The 26643-nt window shown below is 44.6% G+C and overlaps 2 protein-coding genes across 7 annotated transcripts in view; both read right to left on the reverse strand.

Moving 5' to 3' along the window:
* Positions 1 to 969: 969 nt before the first annotated feature.
* Positions 970 to 9675, reverse strand: IAH1 (isoamyl acetate hydrolyzing esterase 1 (putative)). 5 transcript variants are annotated; one of them, XM_053286565.1, is made up of 7 exons: positions 9246 to 9367; positions 8344 to 8516; positions 5487 to 5539; positions 4687 to 4835; positions 3283 to 3444; positions 1624 to 1742; positions 970 to 1366 (listed from the first exon to the last, which is right to left on the reverse strand). In XM_053286565.1, the coding sequence occupies exons 2-7, from the start codon at positions 8359 to 8361 to the stop codon at positions 1184 to 1186; spliced, it is 684 nt and encodes a 227-aa protein (XP_053142540.1). In that variant the 5' UTR covers positions 8362 to 8516; positions 9246 to 9367; the 3' UTR covers positions 970 to 1183. The 5 variants fall into 5 exon arrangements, with proteins under 5 accessions (XP_053142540.1, XP_053142539.1, XP_053142537.1 ...); XM_053286564.1 differs by lacking the exon at positions 8344 to 8516 and having other exon boundaries at positions 9246 to 9675; XM_053286562.1 differs by lacking the exons at positions 8344 to 8516; positions 9246 to 9367 and adding an exon at positions 8560 to 9227.
* Positions 9676 to 11836: 2161 nt separating this feature from the next.
* Positions 11837 to 26643, reverse strand: part of CPSF3 (cleavage and polyadenylation specific factor 3) — a 52638-nt gene continuing 37831 nt past the window's right edge. For both annotated transcript variants that reach the window (XM_053285745.1, XM_053285747.1), the window contains exons 17-18: positions 22864 to 22960; positions 11837 to 21124 (exon numbers count right to left, since the gene is read on the reverse strand). In XM_053285745.1, the coding sequence (XP_053141720.1) occupies positions 21020 to 21124; positions 22864 to 22960 (202 nt within the window). In that variant the 3' untranslated portion in view covers positions 11837 to 21019. The remainder of the gene's footprint in view (positions 21125 to 22863; positions 22961 to 26643) is intronic.

Here is a 26643-nt window from a genome sequence, read left to right on the forward strand (position 1 = left end):
ACTGCATGGGAGGCGTAGTCGAAACTGACTTGACGGCACACTTTACCTTTAATGAGCTAAGCCTACATTTGTGGATCCCGATTTGTGTGTAATGTATCTGTAAGCTGCTTTGGCTGAACATTATAGTGGCATCATTACCACTATAATGATGGAACCAACTTACATAGCACAATGCAAGGACCATGGGACAGTTCCAATTGTTGCTTTAGCAGTAGTCAGGTTGAGGCTTGTTGCATATCAATTGCATATTGCAAGTTTGCAAACCACATGTACAATTGCCTGTTCACTATATTTTAATATTAAATTATATTTTATATAATACCAACCAAAATAAAGTTTTTTTTAAAGTAAGCCACTGAAGATGAGGCTTTAGACAATGAATCTTAAGGGCTCTCTTGAAGGCCATTAGCACTGTAAAGGTTCTGATTTCTGTAGGGAGTGCATTCCATGTAAAGGAGCAGCAGCAGAGAAGGCCCAGTGTGGAGTGGCAGCTGGAGACAGACCTCAGTATGTGGTGGGAATAGCTGGACACATCCCGTAAGAGATGGCTTTTTCACAAGCCTCGTAAGTATTCCATTCTAATGTAAGCATAATTTCTCAGGCAGTGTTACTACACAGCCCATTTAATGTCAAAGTACTTTGTGCTGGCTAGAGTTTAAATCCAAACTCCTGAAGACTTATTAAATGTGACAAAATTGTATAAGCTGCAGGCAGGAGCTGTGAGGCTATCCGTATATGCTAATTTGTTCACTGAGAACTAGCACAAACAGTTCAAAGCAGGTGGGCATTCTTCTTGAAGACACACACATGCAACTTACATCTGAAATATGCAGCTTTAAGTGAAGTATTTTTGTAATTTCCAGCACTACTATTTGTTGTGCAGTGCTCACCAAATTCAGCATTGCGTATGAGCAAGAACCAGAGCTACAACCACCCCACTGGTATACTTAGACAGACAGAACACATAGCTAACTGGTTTCAAATGTGTAATGGTCAAAGACAACTCTAGATTTGAAAAATACATGTATGCATTTCTCACAGTAATCTTACTGCCCAGTGGTTATTTTTCCCATGTAATGCAAACAGTTTGACTAAGTGTTTATAAAGAGTAAAAAACCCCAAAAACATTTTATTAATTAATTTGCACACAGCTGCACTATATCCAGCAGCAGCCACCTTTTTGTCAATTACAAGGTTTCCCCAGGAGACTAGCTTCAGGGTTGAGATGATCTACATCACGCCAGTAGGGAAGCAGCACAGGGAGGGTTGATGTCCTTCGTTCCAGGAGGGGCCAAAGTTGGCTTGCTAGAAAATTATTTCCTTCTGTTGATAAATGAAGTCCATCAGATAGATAGCAGGAGAAGTCCTAGAATGGAAGTTTAAAGGACACTGATGACGTTGTAGGAAGAAACTGAAGCCAATAGTATTCAAGCAAACTACCAGTGAGAAGTAACCTAAAAAACTGGTTATAATATTGACCACTGCTTCAGCTAAAGCAATTGCTGCCCTAGATTGACTTTGCTGCCCCATTTTATGGGTAAAATCTGTTTCTGCTGCTTGCATCATCACATTCTGACTATTCAGATCATAGTCATTTCATATGAAGTTTTCTGCATATCATACCTTGTTTTCTTGAATAAGTGTCCATAGATCAATGACATCAGTGCCACAATCTCCAGCTACTTTAACACAAGCCTTGGCATATTCCCCAGTGATAATGTTGAGGCGGTTTAATTTTTCACCTATTGAGAAATTGGGGGTGGGAGTGAGTGAGAATGGAGACGCCAGCAATGAAGCAGGACAGCACACAATTCAGGTCACAAAGTTGTTGTTTTATTTCCTAGGCAATCATCAATAGAAGTCCCAATCCACAGATGTCTTGAGTTGCTCATAGTCAATGACCCATTCACTGCTCAGACAGTAAATGTGATCACTTGTTAGGCATACACACCCTGACCGTTTAGGCTGAGGGAGATTCCTATGTTGCGAGGGTGGCATCTGAGCTGTGTTCTTGACCAGCTATCACATGCAAAGGAACCACAGCAGTTATTCAATGCTTCTAGTTTCTTCAATAGGTTACCACAGAACTGTAGGATCCAGACCCCTGAAATCAGTCCTTACACTGCTTTGGTATCTATGAATCAGCTCAAAGTCTGGTACACATTTCCCTTCCCATTCCCCAAAATATGGTAAGTACTAAGCATCTGAGCAGTGATGTGCACACAGTATAGGGTTATCTCGTGCACATCCAGGTTTGCATGGGAAGAGTCCCTTTCCTTTCCACGGTATTCTTTTCTGTTCCAGGTAGAGGAGATCTGGATGCAGAGACTTGCTTTTGCTCACATATCAACACTTCTGGATTGTGCTGCAGGTCTGGATTTCAGTCAATCAGCTCCGCCTTCCAAATGGGGCTTGTTCTGATTCATTTCTCCAACTTTGAAGAGCTCTTGAATGAAAACATACTTTAATTTTGCAGTAGTGTGTAGCTGATGGGATTCTGTGATAAGAAATTGCTTGAAATTTACTTTAGCTGACATGATGCACAGCACTGAAGAGTTGTAATTCTGCACCCTGTGGCTTCTGCAGCCTCCTACGGAACCCTTAATGCTATTAAGAATGGAGGGTAACCTAAGCAGAGTTTCTACAATCTTCCCCATTTTAATGAATGGGGGAGATGAGGGGAACTGTGGACCTGCTTCTTGTGCTACCGCCCCATTCTTAACAGCATTGGGGCTCCCTTAGGAGTCTGCAGCGGCCCCAGGGTGCAGTATTACAGCTCTACAGTGCTGTGCATCATGTCAGCCACTGGCAACATTTCTTATACTCTGCCTCAAACACTTCAGAACTGTAAACTCTGCATTTTCATTCTACTAAAGTAACCATCAAACGTATCAATTTGTTTTTACTAAGTGCAGACATACAACACTACCCGTCAGCATTCTATGGAGGACAAAGGGTTTGGCAATACTATGCTCACTACATGATGTGCAGTGTTACACAGGCACAGCACTGCACGGCGGAACTGTGGTGGCTTTGAGAGAGAGCCCTGGGGCTGCTCAGAAGGGGCAGCTGTACAACCAGCGCTTCCACAAGTCTCCTCAGTTAGGACAATGGGGAAACTTGTGGAAGCGCTGGCTGTGCAGCTGCCCCTTCTAAGCAGCCCCAACACTCCTCTGAAGTCTGCAAAAGCCCTGCAGTGTTATGCCTCCAAGACATTGTGCCTCATGTTAGCCACTATTGTTTTGTGTCCAAATCTAGAACAGAATCCAAGACTTCTCTTACCTTTGGCAATACACTCTTTTTCCCAAGATGTTTCATGGAGGGGTGGTGGCGTTACCAAAATAATTTTATCCTCTGCAATGTCCACAGACTTTAGGTATTGTATCATATTCTTCAAATTGTCAGCATATTCATCCAGCGGGACATGTTGCTTAGGATTCACTTCTGTTGAAAGGAGATCGTATACATCCATAGAAGTATCTGCCCATACTGCCTTATAACAACATGGAGAGCAGGCAACAACATGGAGAGCATTGTTTATGCTCGTCCATAAACAAACTGTATTAAGCCACAAATTCCTACAAGGAGATGTGAGACATTTTGTTTGTTTTCTACTAGTGTTACATTACTTGCTGCTATTACAGGAGAAAATAAACTGGATGGGCACAGGATTGTCACAGGGCTGTAGGGGAGGAAGTCTGTGACCACCTTCCACATCCTCAAGAAAAGCAACTGGCGCAATCCCAAACCCCATGGCAGAACCAATTTTTCCATTCTGTTTTATGGACTGAAGTCAAGAGCATCTGCAAAGTAGTTCTGAAGCAGGACAAAAGGTGCATATCCAGCTCTCACGTGCTGCTCATCCCAAGGCTTATTCAGTGCTAACTGCCTGTAGGCAGCAGTGACTGCACTGTAGGTACCAGTGCAAGCTGGGCAATGCACACGACAGGAATCACATTTACACACCACAATGAAAGGTGGCTGCTTTGTCTCATAAGAACGGCCCTGCTGGATCAGGCCCAAGGCCCATCTAGTCCAGCATCCTGTTCCACACAGTGGCCCAGCAGATGCCTCTGGGGAGCCCATAGGCAAGAGGTATGTGCATGCCCTCTCTCCTGCTGTTGCTCCCCTGCAACTGGTATTGAGAGGCATCCTGCCTCTGAGGCTGGAGATGGCCCACAGACACCGGACTAGTAGCCATTGATAGACCTCTCCTCCATGAATCTCACTTTCCAAGCTCCTAGTTTACCGCACAAGCACCAAAAGATGCCCCCATAATTTCCGAGATGTGTAGCCACAGAAACAAACAGCAGCATACATTAAAGTATGCGAGTGCAATTGAAAAAGGGGGAAAGGAAGTTCACTGCATAGTAAGATTTAAGCTAGCGGGATTGAAAGAAAGTGGGTAGCATCCAGGTCTTTAGGGGAAGAGCAGTGCTCTGTGGCAGAAGCTCATTATGTGAGCGGAAGGAGAACTTCACTTGCCCAAGGACCCCTTGCATGAGCACAACTTCCTGGCCATTCACGGAAGGAGCTTGCACTGATGTTGCACTGCAGGCCTAGATGTTGCCCAGTGATAAGACGCTCCAATATCAGCAAAGACACGACTGCATTCTGTACCCTGGTTCAATGAAATCGTTTGAAAGAGAGGAACAGTGGGCAGAAGAGAGAGAAATCACACCATACCTTTCAAAGCACCATCATTGGCTCCAAAGAAGATGGTTACTGCAATTGTGTTCTCGGCATCAGAATCTTTACCAATCAATCTCGGAAGGACAAGTTTCGCCCACCTTGTGTTATAGCCAGAGAGTCCACGATTCAGAATATCACATCTTCTAAAATGAGCATATAGAGAGAAATATTATCCTGCAATCACAGGTTCTATAATGTTAAAGGTTGATCAGACACTTCTTCAGGTCTCTCTCTCCCTGCTTTCCCCACTGTACACTTCATAATGTTAGAACACAACAGAAAGAGCATTTCAGAGCACGGGTTTTTATTTGCACACAGAACTTGTTCACATATTTCCTGAGTAGTGCAATTGTAGGTGCTGAATTAGGAAAGGCAACGATTTCTTAAGAATTGATGGTGGGACCCTAACCTTTGGCAGAGCCTTGCTCTGTCAGTCACCAAGAAAGTAAAGAGTTGTGTTCATTGACGGGGGCTTTGTCGAAGTGGCAGGAGTCCTTGGGCAAGAAACACAACTCTTCTTCCATTCCCAAGAGGAGTTTCTGACAACAGAGGGGTGCTCTGTCAAAGGGCAAGATGCAACTCAGTGGCTTTCTATTTTTACCCAATGCTTGCAACAAATTCCAGAATTAGGGAGTGGGGTGAAAAAACAAGAGTGCGGCATGCAACCATATGCTTCAAACAAACAATGGCTCACTTAAAAAATAATAATTTCAAGACGTTAATTGAACTTTGTCTTTGACTTGAGAGGCACTGGTATGAAAATGCAGCCGAAGCAAAAGCTAGAGATGCCTTACCTAGCCAGTCTGTGAGCAAGTGATGCTCCCCATCCATTTTCTTGGAAGGAAAACTAGGAGGGAGACAATGAACATTTAGCTGAAACAGATTTACAGTCGTAAGACAAAAACCAATCTAGTCTGCTTTCCGCAGCATGAGGTTTTCTGTGCTACTGCTAGGCTGTTGTTTTGATGCTTGCCCACAAAAATACGCCTCAGCCCTGCTTCATACTGCAAGTAAAGGAGAGGAGGAGGAGTGAAGAGACTTTAGCCCCCCCGTTAGCCCTCCTGACAACTATTGCACTAGCAGCAGCCCCAAACCACAGTGCTGTTTTTGTAGAGCTACACCAAGAGTAATGTTCTAGGACTTGCAGTTTAACTCTCCTGATTTGAAGGTACTTGCTCTTGGATTTCTAGATAGTGGGAGAAGGCTTGGTTTTACATTGGCGTAAATGTAGACAACCAGCACACTTCTCGGCCTTAAAATTTTTATTTATTGTTAGATTTATATACTGCATTTTGTAAAATTATCCCAAGGTGATTCGAGTATAGTGCGTGTGTTAAATAAAGAGTTCTCCCAATAGTGGCCAGGAGGGTTGATAAGATGGACTAAAGTCTCTTTGCAACTCTGACTCTCCCTTACATCCATACCTGCAGTATGCAGTGATGCTGTTAGGAAAGACTTCACCATTTAAAGGCAAACTGCATGCTAAGCCTTAGACCCTATTCCCGATTGCCTGGCATGCTGTGCAGTGGGCCACCCGTCCAAAAGGATGCGGGATCGCTGCTTCCAAGCTAGCAAAGAGCCTGCTGCTCCATGCCTCCAAAGTGGCGGGTCACGACTGCTGTGCCACTGTTGCCATTGGAAATAATGGCAGAAGCAATGGAGCAGCTATGAGACACAGCTTCAAAGGCATCGCGTCCTCGGGAGCTGCGTGGACAGGCTCTTGACTGGCTCAGAAGCAGCCAGCGCACATCCCTCTTAGATGGGTAGATCACTGCGGAGTATGTCAGCCACTGTAACTAAGCTCAAGCACATGTAATGGAAGCACTCACATATTCTTCTCCTGCTTATCCTTGTCTCAATTTTCTTCCTTTTCCTTTGCTCTTTCCCTTGTGTCAGTAACCAGACTGTAAGGGCAAGGAACCGTCCTCTAATTCTTTGTAAAGCGCCATATACATGGAGGACACTAAAATAAATAGTTAATATAAAACACATCATTGGCCCTGTATATTTGTTTATTTTAGATTAATTAAAATCACAACATAAAATTTAGGTTAACTAAATTTTAGGTTGTCTAGGACTGTGCAATGAGATCTATTTATTTTAGGTTAAATAGCAGTCAGGAATGTGACTGAGGTATGCAAGCATTTAAACCTTTCACCTTATGCTGGAGTCTCAATGAAAAATCCCACCCTCAGAGTTGTTAGAAGCTTCTCCTTAGCCCAAGGGGGAAACTTCCATTGGTGCAGTCAAAACTGTTGATTGTGCATACTGGGGCAGCAGAGGAGAGCAAGGGCCGATGAAAGTCAGGAGGACTGGCAACACACAGAGTCACCGTTTTTGATAAATCACTGTAGTTTTTGCAAACTGCCCCTGGTTATCTTTACCTACACTGCAACTTCCCAGACTTCTTGCTTCTTACCTACAGAGAAACACGACTATTTGGGAATTTTGCAAACGGAACATTCCCTGGGTCAGCTATAATTCAGTGGGATTATAAAAACAACCCACTTCTCAAGTGTGGTAATACTTCACACATTAAATTTAGGCCTTTATTAAGTTACCTTACTGATGGACGTGTTTCCCTTAGGGGTGGGCGAGTATAGTTGCAACAGAGAATGTGGACTATGCCAGTCACCTCTAGAGATTACTTTACAGCAGGGCTGCACAACTTTGGTCTTCCTGCAGATGTTGGACTACAATTTCCTCATCCCTGACTAAAGGCCACTGTCGCTGGGGATGATGGGAGTTGTAATCCAACAACAACTGGAAGGCCAAAGTTCCACAGCCCTGCTTTATAGGTTGATGTGTGCTGCTTGCTTGCTAACTTGTCTGTGTGTTGTCATTTAAGTTATATCTAACAGGTATTGTCATCATATCTAACACAGCACATGTGGAAGCAAGTTCCTGGAAGGGAACTTCCTACCCCCTCCTCAGCATTCCCTAAAAATCCACTCCTGAGGGACGTGGCATGCATAGAATGGCATGCAGCAGTGGTGGGGAGGTTGCTGAGGGAGGGAAATCAGCAAAACCTCCCCTCCCTCGCTTGCCCACAAGTGGTGCCTGCCTTTCCCACAGAAGTGGTCTCTTATGCAGGGGACTGATAGCGGTCTTCGTCTGCTCAGCTTCAGGCGTGCTGCAGCATCAGATGCTCCTAGAGCACTGGGCCCATTTGTGATCGTAAGCAGGAGAGATAAAAATAGAGGCACATTGTTTTAAGTGCAGATTGCTTCGGAGCACTCATGCTCTTCCTCCACAGTGATCCCAGGTTGCCTCCCACGTGGAAGGTGAGGGGCAGGCAGAGTGGGTAGGGCTGCTTCTGAACTGAGGCAAGGCAGTGACATGCAGGACACTCTGTAGGCCACTGTGAAGTATCATCTGACCACAACACAAAAAGCCTCTCTTCTCCAGGCAGGAGGAATGTGGGACTGACCAAAAGTTCAAGGTGAAATTCTACAAGGACAAGCAATATTTTCTTTTGCTCCTGGGCTGAAGCTCTCAGTTGCCAAGTTTCTGACAAGGTCACATCAGGTAGCCCAGATAACTCAGATTTCCATCGAGGTATTTCCATCATTCCCCCAAATCCTAGGTAATGAAACACCACCATTTGCTTTGTCATCTTGAACTGTGAGTGAAATCAATCTGTAGTACCACCTTGAGCTTCTCAGCCATTTCAGCAGTCACTATAGAAGACTTTCAGGTGGACTGAAGGATTCTGCAGCTGTCCCTGCAGTCCTAACAGAGTTCTTGCTGCCGCACATTATTCTGTGTGACTGGGGAGCCATGAGTTCAGTCCACAAAACCAGCCCTGGAGTCACTCTGAATTCCTTCAAGGAAACATGGGGTGCAAATGTGATAAATAAAACTCACCCAAGTATTTGGGGCAAAAGTTCTTCTGTGAGAATAATTTATTAAAATTGGGTTGGGGCGGGGGCCGCAGAGGAAAGAGCAGACACCCACCCAGCAGCTGGGGAAACCAACCAACCAGCTTTGCCAACCTAGGTGCCCTGATGCACGAAGACGGATTGACACACACACACCGCAGCAGCCTAAATCCATCCGGCTCAGCAGCTCTCGTCTATTGGAAACGATGCTATACGGGGCGGGCTCGGGCTAACAAGCCTTTCCCCGAATCACTGGGTGCCTTTATCTTAACCAGCCAGCCGCCTACGAAGCCCACCAGACAAAAATCAGGAAACAGGAGCGGGGGAGCTTCCTTCGTGCCGAATTTCAGCTTCGCGCGGCTCCTAAGCTGGGAGGAGGGGGAGCAAAGATGGCAACCAGGCCTGCAGCCAGCCGGTCGTGTGTCGTGGTTGTGGCCGGCTCTTTGGGGACAAGGAGGGAAAACTAAAAGGCGAGGAGGAGGAGGAGGAAGCGGGGGTTGGGGGAGGAAGAGGCTGCCTGACGCGCGGCGACGGCGGGAACACATCGAAGAGGAAAAGCTGGCAGCGAGGAGTGGGGCGGGCAGGGAAGCCCCGCGGGCTTGTGCACTCTGGGCCGGGCGTCCTCCCGACTGGGGCCTGGGGAGCTCCCCGCTATGTTCGGCTGGGCCGTACCTCGGTGATGGAGTCCCCGAAAAGAATGATCCGCGGGGGCCGCAGGAACCACCGGCCACAAGCACCCGCCTCGGCCAAGGCCATTGATGCCGCCGCCGCCGCCGCCTCAACTCCGACGTTGGGCGGGGGCGAGTCTTTCCACGCTCCGAGGAAACGTCCTTGCCTTTTTCTTTCCGCTGGCGCGCCGCCCTCTTTCCGGCACGACTCCCCCCACCCCCGGCGGTGCGGTGTGCATGGAGACCATCAAGTGCATGACTGTGGTGCGTCCGTGATCAGTAAAATCAAGCAGAACCCTAACAAATAAAGCCACCAGTAATCGTAGGTAGCCCTATATGTGTGTGTATTATTAGGAACACTAACTGACCCCGCACAGAGCATCTGTGCAGTTGTGTACTGAGCCTGTGACATCCCCTGCAGTTCTCTCTCCCCCCGCCGCTCGCTCATTCCCCCTCGCTTGCTCCCTCCTGCCGCTCACTCGCTCCCCCCGCAGCTCTCCCCACTGGGGCTGGAGGGGCTTCGCCTGCCGGCCCTCCACCTCTGCATCCTGACTGCTGCCGTTATTTCTCTTCACTTCAATGCTGGAACTCTTGCATGTTCTAGAGCATCTGCACATTAGTACTTGGTTGCTCCCCTCACCTCAGAGCAGGGGCGTAGCAAGGTTGGAGTGGGCCCAGAGACGAGATTTTAAAATGCCCCCCCCAAAGTCCAGGGCCTCCGCACATCCCAGGCCCCCAAGGATTTAAGTCTGATATTTCAAAATAAGTATGCTGCCTAGAAATACATTTCACTGAATACACACACACACACACTTCACAATATATAGTGATATACATTGAGTACTATATATTTGTGCTACTTTTAATGCCTAGAACACACTAGAAACCTAATTTTTAAAATGGGACCCTCACTGCAGATTAGCAAAGGAGACTTTCAACCATGCAGTGTGAGACTATGTATGTTTTCTCAGAATTTTGAACAAATTCAGTAAAGTTTGATTGCAGGAGGTTTTTCACAGGAGGCTTTTAAAGCCCTTTAACACACATCTCCTCTGGAATGGAGGTGCTGCATTCACATGTTGGCCAGATTGACCCAGAAGTCCATGCGAGTTATTGGGGAGCAGTTCACACACAAGAAAAATAAAATACAATAAAAGCACCACACATGCTTCACAGTTCTCACTTAGATCTTCTGGGCTGCAAAATAACTTGAGCATAAGTGCATTTATAAATGAATGAATGAATGAATGAATAAATAAATAAAATACTGTTTGTTCCAGAAGTTTTTATACGTTTCTGCCATGAAACAAGCCACTTATAGGACTTTTTAGATAGTTTTTTTTAAGCCAGCAATTTTCCCAAGCTGTTTTAAATATTCAGAGACTTCTCAGTCTCTCCCCCCTCCATATCAAAGCCCTATGGCAAGCAGATCCCTATATATGGGTGGGGTGGGGTGGGGGGTGACCACAAAAAGGAGTTCACATACTACCTGCCAAATGCTGGGCAGGGCAGAGGGTCTGCTGCAGAGAGCTATGGGGGCCACTCTGCCTGCCTGCCTGCTTTGTTCCTTGCTTGCTTGGGGCCTCCCTGCAAGCCTACTCCAGTTCAGGCTTCACTGAGGCCTACATGGAGGCCTCCCTGGAAGCCCTGCCCACCCGCCGATCAGCTGAGAGGCGCCAGGGAGAAAAGCAGCTTGTCTGCTGCTTTGATTGCCGACCAGGACGACAAGCAGGAGAGAGGCGAACAGGGCAAGTGGCTGAGGGGCCTTGGGGCTGGGCAGGGGGCAATGGGGAGTCATGTGAGGTGCCTCTGGGGGCCCCCCAAGGCAGGGGGGCCCCCAGGCAACCGCCTCCCCATGTCTAACAGTAGTTACGCCCCTGCCTCAGAGATCTCCCCACCCTCAGCTGGTCTGCTCTCCTGCTCCTCCTCCATCCCGTTGCTTCCATCCTCCTCACCCTTCTTAGTCGTGGCTGCAGCATTGCTGCCGCCTATTGGCCAAACTGCAGCCCCCTATCCCCAGAGACCTCCCCACCCTCACCCGAGTCCCTCTCCTGCTCCTCCCTTCAGGAGCAGAAGCAGTGCTTGACTGGGCCGTTCCTCACTGCTGCCACCACCGTGGCTGCTCGCTCGTTCCCCTCAGGCCGCTGACAGGCCCAGGCCCGTCCCTTGCCTGCCTGCCTGCCTCCCTCTGACAATGGCCTCAGTAGCCCCAAACAGCAGCAGTGGTTGCCTGGACCCTTCCTTGCTGCCAGTGCTGCTTCCCCTCAGGCTGCTGACAGGCTCAGGCCCGTCCCTGGCCCTCCCTTCTTTCTCTCTTCCCCCTTCCTTCTTTTTCTCTTTCTCTCTCCTCCCTCCATGTTTTTCCTCCCTCCCTCCCTGAGTCAACAGATTTTGTTCATTTACACGGCGGCATCCTCCTCCTCCTGAAGGGGCTCTTTCCTCCCTCAGGACCTGTCTTTTTGCAGACCCCTGCCTGCTGTCCTTTTATATCCAGAACATCTTCCGACCAGTAACAGCTGCATTCCAACTGACCTTAACTGTTACCTGAGGGCCAACAAATTCCTCAGAACCACAAACCAGGCAAACAAAGGATGATTGAAGGAAGCAAAATCACCGTTTATTGAAAACCAGCGCTGGTGACGCTCCCAGTACCTCACGGTAAAACCTGAGAGACATGCCCAGCTGCCTGGGTCACAAGTTTTTATAATTTGGCATTACTACACAATTAGGCGTCAACATTCAGCCCCAAAGAACCAATCAGTTCATTACATTCGTACATATGCTTGCATAGAGGCTGGACTTTGCGCTCTAAGTTTCTATTTCACAGCAGAGAGATAATTAATTAATAGAAGAAGCCTTCACATTCCTAGAACAATACAGTTACTATTCAGGGGAGCCTGTCTCTCCCCGCTGCTGCAAACCCCCACTTATTCTGCTCTGGGCAGATAGCTGACTTAACACTACCTTTTGGTCTGTACTTTCCCATCCCACAGAGGCACTGACTTGCAAACACACTTTCTACAAAGCAATGACAAAGCAGCTTTCTGAAAAGGCATTTTCCATTCCACATCTCCCCCCTTAGAAGCCTTTTTATGGCTTCTCTTCTTGTGGAACCTTGTATCCATAGCCATTATATGGGGGGCAGTTTCTTTTCTTACTATTCTCTCAACGGCCTCTCGTCCCAAAGAGATAAACAGGGGTAATAAACAAAGCATCAATAAACAACCAAAAAGCAATATCAGAACTCCTCCCGCCATGGTTTTCAAACCTCCAAAGTACTCAAACCAATTTTCAAACCAATCGGGGGTGGCTAGGCCTTCCCAGTTCTGGACTGGAACATGAGCTATTTTGCGCATCCGATCAGTGATTTCCTCTATGGCCTTCCCTTGGTCATTGATCTGGATACAACAATTAGACAGGTTGAATTTTCCACACACACCACCCTCCATTGCTAGCAGATAGTCAAGTGCTAGCCGATTTTGGTACACTGCTGTGCGGAGCTCAGTGTTAGTTTTGGCTAGGCAAGCACGGCTTGTTTGGCTAGTGTTCATAGACAAGCTCAGATGTCCATGTGCTTGAGAGCCTTGCCCCCCCCCCATGGGCAATGTGGAATAATGTCGTATAATATCTGGCTGGCCTGTTAGCCTTCAGGCCTTCTTCAGATATTTGGCATCAAATCTTTAACTATAGCACTCTGGGATGCAGGAGGATCAGGAACAAGAAACCTGCATCACGGCCTTTTCCTCGAACACAAGACAGGGCAGCTGATGGATGTTCCGTCATCATTGGCCTGGACTGGGAATGCAAATGGTGAACCCCCCTCAGGAAGCAGCTGTTGCTGATGATAGTTAGCCCGGTCTGTCACACTGCCGTTTCTTCTGAAAGCTCCTCTCTCTCTCACTTGACCACTGCTTTGGTCTGTAACAGAAAGACATCCCTCTCGGGAGAGACAGTTCAAGGCAATCCTGCTTATGCTAGAAATAAAAGACAGATGCATGTATTACCAATTTCCCTCCCCTGGGTAGGGACAACATGCTGAAACTGAGTTCATGAGTAGCCCAATACAATAAATAAACCTGAGGCTATTTTCAATTTGATCTTTTGGCATTTTCTTTTCAATTTATGTTTTTGTTTTCCTGCTTGCCCTCTTTTCTCCCCCCGAAGTCCAAAACAGAAGATAATGTCCTCATTTACTTCACCTGATGAGCAATCCTGAGCAGGAGGCAAAAACAATGAAAATCAAAAAGAGAAAATAATAATGTTCACATCCATACCCCCTTGTGGGTTTGTGACTATAAAGGCATTAAAATCTGACAGGTCAAACAGTCTTATCACTCGAGAGGCCACAACATAAACTCCAGTGCTCGAATATCCAGCTGTTCTCCCGAAAAGTCCAGAGCGTGTACTACATAAGTTTTTTTTCTTTTCACAACAATCCTTCAAAGCAGGCCAGGCCGTTTAAATAGCTGGCCCAGTGTCACCCAGCAGTGTGGTCGAATGAGGATTCAGACTCAGGTCTCCCTGGCCCTAGTCCAGCACTCTAACCACTACGTTGGCTGCCTACATACTTACAGACTTCTGTCAGGGCAATCAATCTCCATCCAGTGTATCTGACTTCATGATTCTTCAGTGACATCTGGCCTTTGGGATTTTCACTGCCCCCATCTAAGCCATGTGTAGGTAGTGTTCCAGCTCTCCGTCTTCAGCCTCATCACTAGCAAGCTTGGTAGGGCAACAATATCCTCATAAAAACCTATAAAAGAAGTAGTCCTTGCCCCAAACAAAAATACTATACCTTTAAAATCTCTTTTGCGAGGTCTAAAGTCTCATGAAACAAACAGGCTTCTTTAATTAAAAAAAAATGCATTGTCCATAGTCTTGCAGAAAAGTGAAGCCTGTGATAAACACAATTTATTATCAAATCTCTAATCAGGAGCTGTGAAAACAGGGTGTGGGTTACAAAAACTTGATCCCTTTTAAAGCTGGGAGGTTTTCCAGGTAAAATGCAAACCGGTCCTTTTGAACTCTCTGCTACTTGGTATAAATAATCTGGAGTCCTAAAGTTCCCTGTGAAAGCAAAGCAGGGTTGGCGGTGGGACAAATTTATAAATTTTAAGCCTCAGACCCATTGATAATAGTTTACAGCAAAATCAATTAGCAGAAACATTTCATACATATTACAAAAATATAAAACAATAACTGCATTTGACTATCTGACTTAAAATCTCTTTTCCTTCTTACCCACAATGACAAGTTGCTGTTCAGAGATCTTCCTTTTCACTCAATATTTGGAGTGGGGAGACTACACTCCAGTCATAATTTAGCATTTGTCCAACTCCATGTTGGAAACACTTTTCCATGTACAGTCTATACAAAAACAACTAAAACAGAGTTAGAGGAATCTAAGAGCCCCCTCTTTTCAGTCAAGCAATTTCATTACAGCCATAGGCCATACAGAAAATATAAAGAAAATTAAAAGTATACATTAATACAAAGCTTTTCTCCAAGCTCTCTTTAGCTCAAGAAAGTATTACAAGTTTGTAATAAGGAAATCACCATAAGCCAATACTTCAGTATAAAATCACATTTGGCAAAAACAATTGCATCTGAATGGCAAGGACACACACAATCAGACATTTGGGAAAATGGAGTGGACAGAACTCGCCCTTTCTTCAGCATATATATACAACCTAGCCTCTCACCAAGACACTCTCACATATATGACAAAAAAACACACCCATCAGCAAAACAAATAGGCAGAAAGGCAGAATACCCTCTGCATTTTAACAAAATGTGGAATTTCACACAAAGCCTAATAGAAACAGAACTGAACAGAAATAAAATTCTCAGGAACAGAATCTTCACAGAAGCATCTCTGGGCACCCATAGAAACATACACACATATACACACCCACAGCTCCCCTGAAATTAGCATCAGTCACAGTTAACATTTAAACAAACATTTTTGATGGAAAACAGGGAAGTTCACATTTTAAATATCATTTTAAAAACACAACAAAATGAACAGCTACATATTTCAAACTGCATTTAAACAAAATAAACTGTGATATAACATTTAAGTCTGTTTAGGGCTTAACCCATGAGCAAGTTAACCAGTCAAGCGGAACAAGGAACATCTTCCAACCAGTAACAGCTGCATTCCAACTGACCTTAACCATCACAGGCCCCTCCTCCTTATCTGCATAGGGAATCCCCACTGCCCAATCACCATGGTGCTTCTGCTCTCACAGGCTCCTTTTCCCTCTCTGCATATGGAATCCCCACTGCCCAATCAGGTGCTTCTGCTTGCAAACTCAGCCAATCACCTCCTTCCCACCACAGGCATGGCCCGTCTTGGAAAACAGCCAATCGCCTCCTTCCTAGAAGCCACGCATGGCCCGTCTTGGAGAAATAATAATATAGAAGATAGATAGATAGATACTACATTAAGGCTTGGAATGAAAACTAGCTACATTACAAGCTGGGAGGTCTAGGCCATTAAGACATAGGAAGCCTCCAGTGCCTTCTACCCAGTCAGTCCATCTAGCTCAGTATTGTCTACACAGACTGGCAGCTGCTTCTCCAAGGTTGCAGGCAGAAGTCTCCCTCAGCCCTATCTTGGAGAAGCCAGGAGAGAAACTGAAACCTGCATGCAAGCATGCAAGCGCTCTCAGAGAGGCCTGATCCCCTCAGGGGAATATCTTAGTGTGCTAACATGTAGTCTCCCATTCAAATGCAAACCAGGACAGACCCTGCTTTGCATGAATTGCAAAAGGGGCAATTCATGCTTGCTACTGGTAGACCAGCTCTCCTCCCAGCTTTGCAAAGGTCAAAGATCAAGATCAGGCTAGCCCCAAGGATACTTCTCTGGCATCCCACAAGCAGGGGAACTGCGCCTAAAGACTCTTCACTATGGCAGTGAGCTGTGAATTTGAGAAGTGTCCAAGTCTAAAGGTGCAGGCCATTAGGCTCTCTATTTTATTTATCAAGCTCCCAACCAAAAAAAACAAGCAAGCAAATGCATCAGAAAAGTCCTGTTGGATCCCACTACGTGCATTATTGGCACTGCTTCTGTACTTTTAATAGCAGCCTGACACACATTAAGCGGGGATTTTTTTCTTACAAAAGGAGTACTAAGAAAGGCTCAAATGTCACACAACATGACACGGGAGCAGGGTTGCGGTGGGCAGGGGGAGGACTACTTTTAAAAAGAAAAAGAAAAAACCCCTACAATTTAAACCTTACTTGCTGAAGATATGAGGCGGCTCACAACATGCTTAAAACATAAAACAAAAACTGCTTAATGCCCATGTTCCTCTGGTAGGTAGCTCTACCCAAGTCATTTCTCTAGAGTAGCTGTCTCCTTATAGATTCAGAGACAATTTGCCATCTGTATGGACCACTGGATGGTGACAAGTAGGGGAAAGGAGCTATGGCATATAAGCAGCAGTAATGTGGGCGACTATGTAGGTGGCTGATATGTGTCCATTTCTAAACAACTTCAAAATAGTAATACATATGCTGGTAACCTCCAGACGTGGCTACTGCAATGTGCTCTGTGTGGGATTGCCCTTGTACATAGTCCAGAAACTGCAAGTTGCAACTGGTACAAAATGTAGCCGCCAGGTTGGTCTCTAGAGCAGGGATTCTCAACGTTGGGTCCCCAGATGTTATTGGACTTCAACTCCCATAATCCCCAGCCCCATTGGTCTTTGGTTTGAGATTATGGGAGTTGAAGTCCAGCAACATCTGAGGACCCAATGTTGAGAATCCCTGCTCTAGAGTCCTCTTGAAGAGACTACTTTACTCCTATATTTAAAGAACTACACTGGCTACCAATATGTTTCCAGGCAAAATACAAGGTGCCGGTTATAACCCATAAAGCCCTAAACGACTTAGGCCCAGAGTATTTAAGATAACATCTTCTTCACTATGAGCCCCGTCGCCCATTGAGATCATCCAGTGAGGTCCATCTACAGTTGCCATCAGCTCATCCAGTGGCTACTCAGGGACAGGCCTTCATTACTGTCCCAGGACTTTGGAATGTGTTCCCTGCTGGAAAAAAGCCTCCTCATCTCTGACAGCTTTAAAAATGTTTTTAAAGACACATTTATTCACACAAGCATTTTAACTGCAGTTGCGGTTTTAAACTGTTTTATGTTGAGTAGACCACCCAGAGACATAGGTTTGGGGCAGTAGATAAATATAACAAACAAACAAATAAATACAGCAGGTTGTCTCAGAGCATGACAAGATGATTATGATGCTCTATGGAGCAGAGATTCCATAACTCTGGAATTCTATACTTTGGAAAGAACTCTCACTATGTTCAATGGAGCTTATTAAGAGTTAGAGTTCAGCTTGTGCATGTCTCACATTTGAAGATGCAGATTAGATGGAAAGAAGCAGTACAGTTTGGCTTTGTTTAAAAGGGGAATAGAAGATTTTAATAAGTAATAATTCTCAAAAATAGCAACATGATAAAAACAACTGTATCTTCCAAACGTCTTACCTGTTGCACACAACTTCCTAAGCCACAGGCATCCTGTCTCATTAACCTGGTAATGCTAGACACAAGACAATGGTTCTTTCACTTATTTACTATATCTAAACCTGGTACCCATGACAACTGCAGAAATGCATAGCACCTAGGAACATATTGAAGTACTTGCAACAGTACTGGAGTACATTTTCCAATCAGCAGGAAGTTGAGATTTCACCACTACTGCTGTTACCGGGATGGGGGTGGGACGGGGGGAGGCTGTCCCTTTGCAACAGCTGAGTATACCTCTTAGGAATGAGATTTTTAAGAGTCCTGCAATCCCTGAGTAAGTAGCTACACAATGCTCACATTTAACACATTTTGAAGTACACACATGGACAAATTTGTTGGTACCCTTACAGCTCATTCAAAAAGTGTTTTATGCCTCCTGAAAAATGATTAAATGAAAAGCAATTGTTCCATGTATACCTGCATGCCTTTGATAAGTCATCGAGTAAAGCAAAGCAAGTGTGAAAAGAGAAAATATTGCTTATTCTACAAAGATATTCTAAAGTGGCCTGGACACATTTGTTGGTACCCCTAGAAAAGATCATAAATAATTGGATTAGAGTGATTTTTCAAATTAACTGTTTTCTTTCATTAGTATCACACGTCTCCAATTGTGCAATCAGCCATTCAGCCTATTTAAATGGAGAAAAGTAGTCACTCTGCTGTTTGGTATCATCCTGTGTCCCACAATGAACATGGACCAGAGAAAGCAAAGGAGAGAGTTGTCTGAGGAGATCAGAAAGGAAATGCTAGATAAGCATGTTAAAGGCAAAGGCCATAAGACCATCTCCAAGCAGTTTGATGCTCCTGTGACAACAGTTGCAAATATGATTAAGAAGTTCAAGATCCATGGGACTGTAGCCAACCTCCCTGGATGTGGCTGCAGGAGAAAACTGACCTCAGAATGGGCAGAAGGATAGTGAGAATGGTAGACAAAAAGCCAAGGACAACTTCCAAAGAGATACAAGCTGAACTCCAAGGTCAAGGTCCATCAGTATCTGACTGCACCATCCGTCACTTTTTGAGTGACAGTGGGCTCAATGGAAGAAGACCCAGGAGAACTCCACTGTTGAAAGAAAAACATAAAAGAGCCAGACTGGAATTTGCTAAAATGCATATTGACAAGCCACAATGCTTCTGGGAGAATGTCCTTTGGACAGATGAGATGAAACTGGAGCTTTTTGGCAAGTCACATCAGCTCTATGTCCACAGATTAAAAAATGAAGCTTTCAAAGAAAAAAACACCATACCTACTGTGAAACATGGAGGAGGCTCGGTTATGTTTTGGGGCTGCTTTGCTGCGTCTGGCATGGGGCACCTTGAGTCTGTGCAGGGAACAATGAGATCTCAAGACTATCCAGACATTCTGGAGCGAAACATACTGCCCAGTGTCAGAAAGCTGTCGCAGGTTGTGGATCCTCCAACAGGATAATGACCCAAAACACACAGCTTAAAGCACTCAAGACTGGCTAAGAACAAGACAGCCAGTGTGGTGTAGTGGTTAGAGTGCTGTACTAGGACCAGCGAGACCCAAGTTCAAATCCCCATTCAGCCATGATACTTGCTGGGTGACTCTAGGCCAGTCACTTCTCTCTCAACTTAACCTACTTCACGGAGTTGTTGTGAGGAGAAACCTAAGTATGTAGTACATCGCTCTGGGCTCCTTGAAGAGCAGGATATAAATATTAAAAAACAAACAAAAGATTGGACTATTCTGAAGTGGCCTTCTATGAGCCCTGATTTGAATCCTATCGAACATCTATGGAAAGAACTGAAACATGCAGTCTGGAGAAGGCACCCTTCAAACCTGACACAGCTGGAGCAGTTTGCTCAGAAAGAGTGGGCCAAACGACAGGTGCAGAAATCTCATTGAGAACTACAGGAATCACTTGTTTGCAGTGATTGCCTCTAAAGGTTGTGCAACAAAATATTAGGTTAAGGGTCCCATCCTTTTTGTCCATGCCATTTTCATTTGTGTTATTTGAAATATTCTGTTGCATCAAAACTCTAAAGCAGTCTGATTTTTGTTAAATGTGGAATAAACAATAATTGGTGACAATTACTTTTGTTGGTTTCAAGTTATTTCAGAGACAATTGTGGGTTCTTTTTTTGTGGAGGGGTACCAACACATTTGTCCACGTGTGTACGTCCTCTTTCCAGTTTAACAGGAAAAACAATCTAGACAGGGATAGACCAGGCCATCATCAGCATGCATAGAAGAAAACAAAGTGTTACCAACATACATACGACTCTTCCCAAGGTTCTGTGTAGTTACATCTTTTAACTTGACACAGACCTCTTCTTTGTTATTTTCTCTACCATAAGAGAACTAACTCTTCCAGAATCCAGAACTAGCATGACTACCCAGTTTTTGGCCCCTTGTTATGAATGACATGTTTGTGTTTTGAACAAGGAGTATAAAAAGGAAACTAGGACCAGTTTCCAAACATTGTTAATACAAATTCATTTCGGTAGATTTACTTCCATTGAATAGATTTGGTCAGACTGAGAGGCTGCAGTTCTGAAGTCTATTGGAATCAGGGGGATACAAGATCACATTACATTCTGCTGCTACATTTGGGTCTATAACCACTGCTCTTCTGTAAAAGACTGCTAAGTTAACCAAATGAGGCCATAAAATACCATTTGAATCTAAAGAGCTGTGTGCATGTGCTCCTGTCTGTCTCTGCATGCAATTATCCTCACATGTGCTCTAGGACTTCTCCATTTCCCCCCTCCAAGTTGGGTCCTACTGCTGCATCAAAACCTGATTCTTCAAAGTCCCCTGTGTTTCAGAATGAGCACTGTCCAGTGCAGTGGATACCTGGACACCAAAAGCAGAGCTTCCAAAGCCCCCTGTGCATGCTGACATTTCTCTGGCAACTTCATGAGTTTGTATTCAGTCCATTATCAACACAAATATTTTAAAATGCAATTAAAATATGCAGCCACCATCCAATTTCATTGTAGCATCAGCATTCCCTAAAATATTGTTTCAGATTATATAAGAGCATATATCTGCCTACTCTTTATACATGATTTGCCTGTTATACATACAGGAAGCTGCAATTATAATTTGCCCACATTGAGACAAAGCAGTCTTATGATTAAGAAATAAGTAAATATAATTTGTTCCGGAACAAAATTTATTTTTTTTAAAAATGGTGAGAATAAACAGAATAGTAAAAATTATTCTATAGTCCCCAATATAGACAAAATCAATCAGTTTAGTGTACAGGGGTGAGGGCATCATAGAGTCGCTGCGCAGCCAACTCCACCATTTCCCGAAGAGTTTCATCATCATCTTCACATCCAGGTTCATGGTCAACCGTCTAGAAGATAAGAACAGAACAGAACCAATATAAAGGTTTGCTCATTTGTATCTTAAAGAATATAAAGTGGCTCCACCCAGGAGAAGACATTGCTTACAATCCAGTCAATTAAAACAAATGTCTTTCACACACGCACTCACACACTCTAAAGTTCTACGAGTTCAGACTTCAAGAGACTTCAGACTCCCCGCCCCGCCTGGCCTTTACACAGCACATGGCAAACTGCTTTTGAAATTGAAGGGAGTTTCAAATGACAGTGTGTGATACAAAATATGGATCAGCTGCAGCTGTTTAAAGACATGTAAAAATGTGATGAGGTATCAGAAGACTCTTTGTATGAGCCTGTAGCAATCTGGATCTAGATGTTCTCATATGGTTCCACTGTTGTAGACTGCCTTAAGCGAGTCTGATTGGGCACTTGATTAGTGTCATAAAACCTGGAACTAATACTACGATCAGTTCATTCTTCAGTTAAATTCAGCTTAACCCTGTCAAGGTTACCCAGACACCTGCAATATGAGATTTCTGAATTAAACTATAATAGAGAGCACCTGTTAGTCAGTCAGGGTGTGCATGGTTCGGAGTCCCCCCCCCCCGGTCCAGCAGGGGGGACTGTGACTTTAAGCAGGGGGGGTGGTAGTACTTACCCCCCGCCGCCGCTCTTCCCCCTCCGGCGCTGTTCCTTGGAAAAATCTTGTTGGGGCGGCAGAGGTCCTCCCTGCCACCCCTGCCCCCGTCGTCGTTAGTTAAGGCTTTAACAGAGACGAGCACTAGCGGGGTGCATGCGCCCTGCGCGGCGTGCGCGCTCGTCTCTGACGCTGCCGCGCGCCGCATATGTGATGTATGCGGCGCGTGCACGGCAGCGTCAGAGACGAGCGCGCACGGGCGCCGCTAGCGCTCGTCTCTGTTAAAGCCTTAACTAACAACGACGGGGGCAAGGGCAGCAGGGAGGACCTCTGCCGCCCCAAGAAGATTTTTCCAAGGAACAACGCCGGAGGGGGAAGAGCGGCGGGGGTAAGTACTACCACCCCCCCACTTAAAGTCACAGTCCCCCGCCCATCCAGACCGCCGGACCGGTCCGGCGGTCTGTTCTATTGTGCCGGACCGAACCGTGCACACTCCTATTAGTCAGTCACTAAGCACAGTTACGACTTGGGGCGAGAAAGGAGAGTGAACTTTGTACTTCTCACAGCAAATTATTAAGAATCATTCATTCTTCCTCTTCCAACTATTTTTTCTTCGGGATGGTAAGCTACTCAATCTGTTCAATACATCGATGCTGAAATGAATAATGTTTGGATGATTTTCTCTTGCCTACAGCAAGATCCTTATCAGAGGTCTAATATAGTACAGCACTACTTGTTCTTAATGCAGAAGCATCTTGACATCCAACCCCAAAACAATGGATTTATGTAACACACAAGTACTACAATTCTTCAGAGTACTGAACTTTGTGTATGTACACACATACATATGCGCGCACACTTAAGCTGCTCTTAGAACTTTGGAAAGTGGAGTAAAATTTAAGAAATACTTTTACACAATCTCTAACATTCCATTTCCTACTACTACTACTAGAGAAATGAAGTGGAAATCAAGTATTAAGTGAAAGAATTCTGAAAAGCACTTCTATATTTATTATAATAGAGATCAAAATACATATTTAAGCAATAGATTCCAAAATATCTTGTGGAATTAGCTGCATAAAAAACATTAGTATCAAATTAAACTGTAAATACCCGAGTATCCAATGAAAGATTTGCTGTTTTTCCATCCACTGTGACACTTAGAACATTATCTTCCTTTGCACTTACACAGTCTTCTCCAAATATGTCCCTACAAACAAAGGCTCATCATTATTAATGCACTTTAGCAGCAAACTAATTTATATACCTATTCTTGGGGGAATAAGTATGCAAACTTTCTGTTTCAAACAGATTTCCATTTCCTGCATATATCACACAAACAATTGCTCCAATTGGAAAATGTTAAATATGAAAATTGTACAGCACCAAATTCTCCATAAAGTTGTGGTATTCAATGTAGATTCAACCAAGATTTATGCCATAAAGTAAAGGTTTCCATTGTATGCTACTTCATGGAAAATGCACCATCCCTGTTTTCAGCCTATTTTCCAGTAGGCTTCTGAGATCACCTAGCATTCCATGTGTAGACCAATATGAACCAAATTGGGTAAAGTTGTAGGGACAGATAGGGACACCTCAATGGCATAGTTTGTGATGATGTAATCCATCCCAATTCAAGATGGCAGACACGTAAACATTCGAGGCACAAGTGGACTAATTTGTCATCTAGCCAGTCCAAATTTAGTACAGTTGTAGTGAAAGACACAAAGGGACACCTCAACAGCATAGTTTGTGTTTATGTCATCCACCCCCATTCATAATGGCGGACTGTGAACATTGAGGCACAATTGGTCTAACATATGAATCGCCTAACTGATTTGAACAAAATTCGCTACAGGTGTAGAGACACACAGGAACAGCTCAAGGGCGTAGTTTGTAATGATGTCACCTACCCTGATTCAAGATGGCAGACCCATGAAAGTTTCAGGTGCAAGTGGGAACTGATTTGGACCAAATTTGTTACAGTTGTAGGGATAGTGAAAGGAAAGTTGGCAGATTAGTTCTTACTAGAACAATTTGTTTGTCTGCAGCTCACTCATATAAACCTTTTCTGCAAAACCAAACTTAAATATAATTAAGGAGCATGAAATTCACTGTCAGTCACAAGAGGGGTTTTCACTCTTTAAGTTTTGCTACATGATTCAAGGAATGCATGGAGGACAGAGTGCATGCAGTTCATGAAACATGCCTCCTACATACTCATTTCCACACTACTCTGAGGTAGAGTATTGGCATGTGGTTTTTTTAATGTGATAGTCCATTAGGCCTAATCTACAAGCTGCAGTTTAGAAACATCTTATTTTCTTCACAGCTTGGTTTGTACTGGGTATCAAATTCATAACTTTACTCAGGGACTTCACCTTCATTTAAATCAGAATGTCAATGTCAATGACTATAATCTAAATCAGAATGTCAATGGCAATGCTGGACTTTCCTTCTTCACTGTGACTTACAGTAAATTTCATGTTCCTTAATTATATTTCAGTTTGGTTTTGTAGGAAAAGTTTATATGAGTGAGCTGCAGCCAAAAAAATAGGGATGGCACAGTCACCATGAAGTAGCATTCCACAGAAACCTTCACTTTATAGCAAAACTATTGGTTGAAATCTACACTGAATACCACATTTTATAGAGAATTTGATGCTCTACAATTTTTGTGTGTTTAACATTTTCCCAGAGCAACAGTTTGTGAGACATATGCAATAAATGATTTCTGGTGGTCATTTTCCAAGATGGCAGCCAAAAGTCAACTCATAACAATCAGGACTTTTATATGTTATTTAAAACAGTGTCTTCAACATCTGTACCAATTTTCAAAACTTTGATTTTTTTCTAAAAATTTACCTAAAATGACTGGACTATTTATGCATTTTAAATATGTAAATTACAAGCATTCCAATTACAAACAGAAGTGTTAAGCACGTTTAATCATTTCTCACTGAAATATATGGGAGTTTAAAGTGCTTAAGTTTGGTAGGACTGTGTTAGGATTCAGAAATGCAGTATGCAAAGGGTGGGGGGTGGAATAACTTTTCTTGAATGTTAAATTCATTACATTTTAGATTTTAAATACTAGACAGCATCCAGACTAAAACTGGTGTGAACAGAATATATCCCACTCAAGCAAGGTGTGGAGTAATTTTCAACAACTCCCTCTTCCTTCTGTAGCTCTGTGCCCCCTGAAAATGTCCCTGAGAGCTCCCTAACCCTCAGGGACATATTTTGGGGGGAGCCAGAGGGGATCAGGTGAAAATCACCCCGTCCTCCCCTTGCATAAGCAGAATGTTTTCCATTTGCACGAGTTTTGGTCTGGATGATACTAATTAAATATTGCTAGAATATTTCTGCTTATTTTATTGTATAATGGTTTATTACACAAATGAAACATATAAAGTGTAAACAATGCCAGGTCTGTCCAAAATAAACCTGAACTCATCCATGATTTGATTATGGATGAGGGGGCTGACCTGGTATGTATTACCGAGACTTGGTTGGGGGAGGCTAGTGGTCCAGTCTGGTCCCAGCTTCTCCCTCCAGGATATTCTGTAGAGGAGCAGGTGAGGGGACGTGGGTGGGGAGGGGGAGTCGCTGTTGTCTATAAGGATAACATCTCCCTCACCAGGGTCCCTGTTAGGGTATCGGACCATATTGAATGTGTGTATTTAAGTTTGGGGACCAGGGATAGATTGGAACTTCTGTTGGTGTACCGATCGCCCCGCTGCCCAACGGAATCCCTTACTGAGCTCACGGACCTGGTCGCGCAACTTGCGTTGGAGTCTCCCAGACTTTTGGTGCTGGGGGACTTCAATGTTCATTTTGGGACCAATTTGTCTGGGACAGCTCAGGAGTTCATAGCAGCCATGACAACTATGGACCTATCCCAAGTGGTCTCTGGACCGATGCATATTGCAGGTCACATGCTTGATTTGGTCTTTTACTCTGATCAGGGTGGTCTACGCTCAGGCAATACGTACTGGAAAGAAGTGTTTCTTTTCTGCCCGTATTGCCTCTGCGAGTTCACGCCCAGTGGAGTTGTTCAGGGTTGTGAGGAGACTGGTATCTGCCCCCCATCCCTTGAACCAGAATTTGGAGTCATCAGTTACCCGCTGTGATGTGTTTAAAGAGTTTTTTGTAGATAAAATCTCTCGGATTCGGGCCATTCTAGATGGAGACTCCACAGTTAATTTGATGCCTGAACTGGAGGTGTCCGGCAACTCCTCTTATGTGATTTGTCTGGATCGGTTTCAGTTTGTGACTCCTGAGGATGTGGACAAGCTGCTTGGGGCGGTGAGGCCTACTACTTGTTCTCTTGACCCTTGTCCAACATGGCTTGTTCGATCTAGCAGGGAGGCTATTGTAGAAAGCCTGGTGGAAATCATAAATGCTTCTCTGAGGGAGGACAGAATGCCTCCTTATCTTAAGGAGGCAATCATAAGACCTCTTCTAAAGAAGCCTGCATTAGATCCCTCAGAGGTGAGCAATTATAGGCGTTTCCAACCTCCCATGGCTGGGCAAGGTAACTGAGAAGGTGGTGGCCTCTCAGCTCCAGGCGGTCTTGGAGGAAATTTTTATCTAGACCCATTTCAAACTGGCTTTCGGGCGGGCTATGGGGTGAAGACTGCCTTGGTCGGCCTGATGGATGATCTCCAATTGGGAATTGACAGAGGAAGTGTGACTCTGTTGGTCCTTTTGATCTCTCGGTGGCTTTCGATACTATTGACCATAGTATCCTTCTGGAACGTCTGAGAGTGTTCGGGGTGGGAGGCACTGTTTTACAGTGGTTCCACTCCTACCTCTCGGACAGATTCCAGATGGTGTCAATTGGAGACTGTTGCTCTTCGAGATCTGAACTTAAGTATGGCGTACCTCAAG

The sequence above is a fragment of the Hemicordylus capensis genome, chromosome 1, assembly GCF_027244095.1.
Source record: "Hemicordylus capensis ecotype Gifberg chromosome 1, rHemCap1.1.pri, whole genome shotgun sequence".
NCBI classification, from domain to species: domain Eukaryota; kingdom Metazoa; phylum Chordata; class Lepidosauria; order Squamata; family Cordylidae; genus Hemicordylus; species Hemicordylus capensis.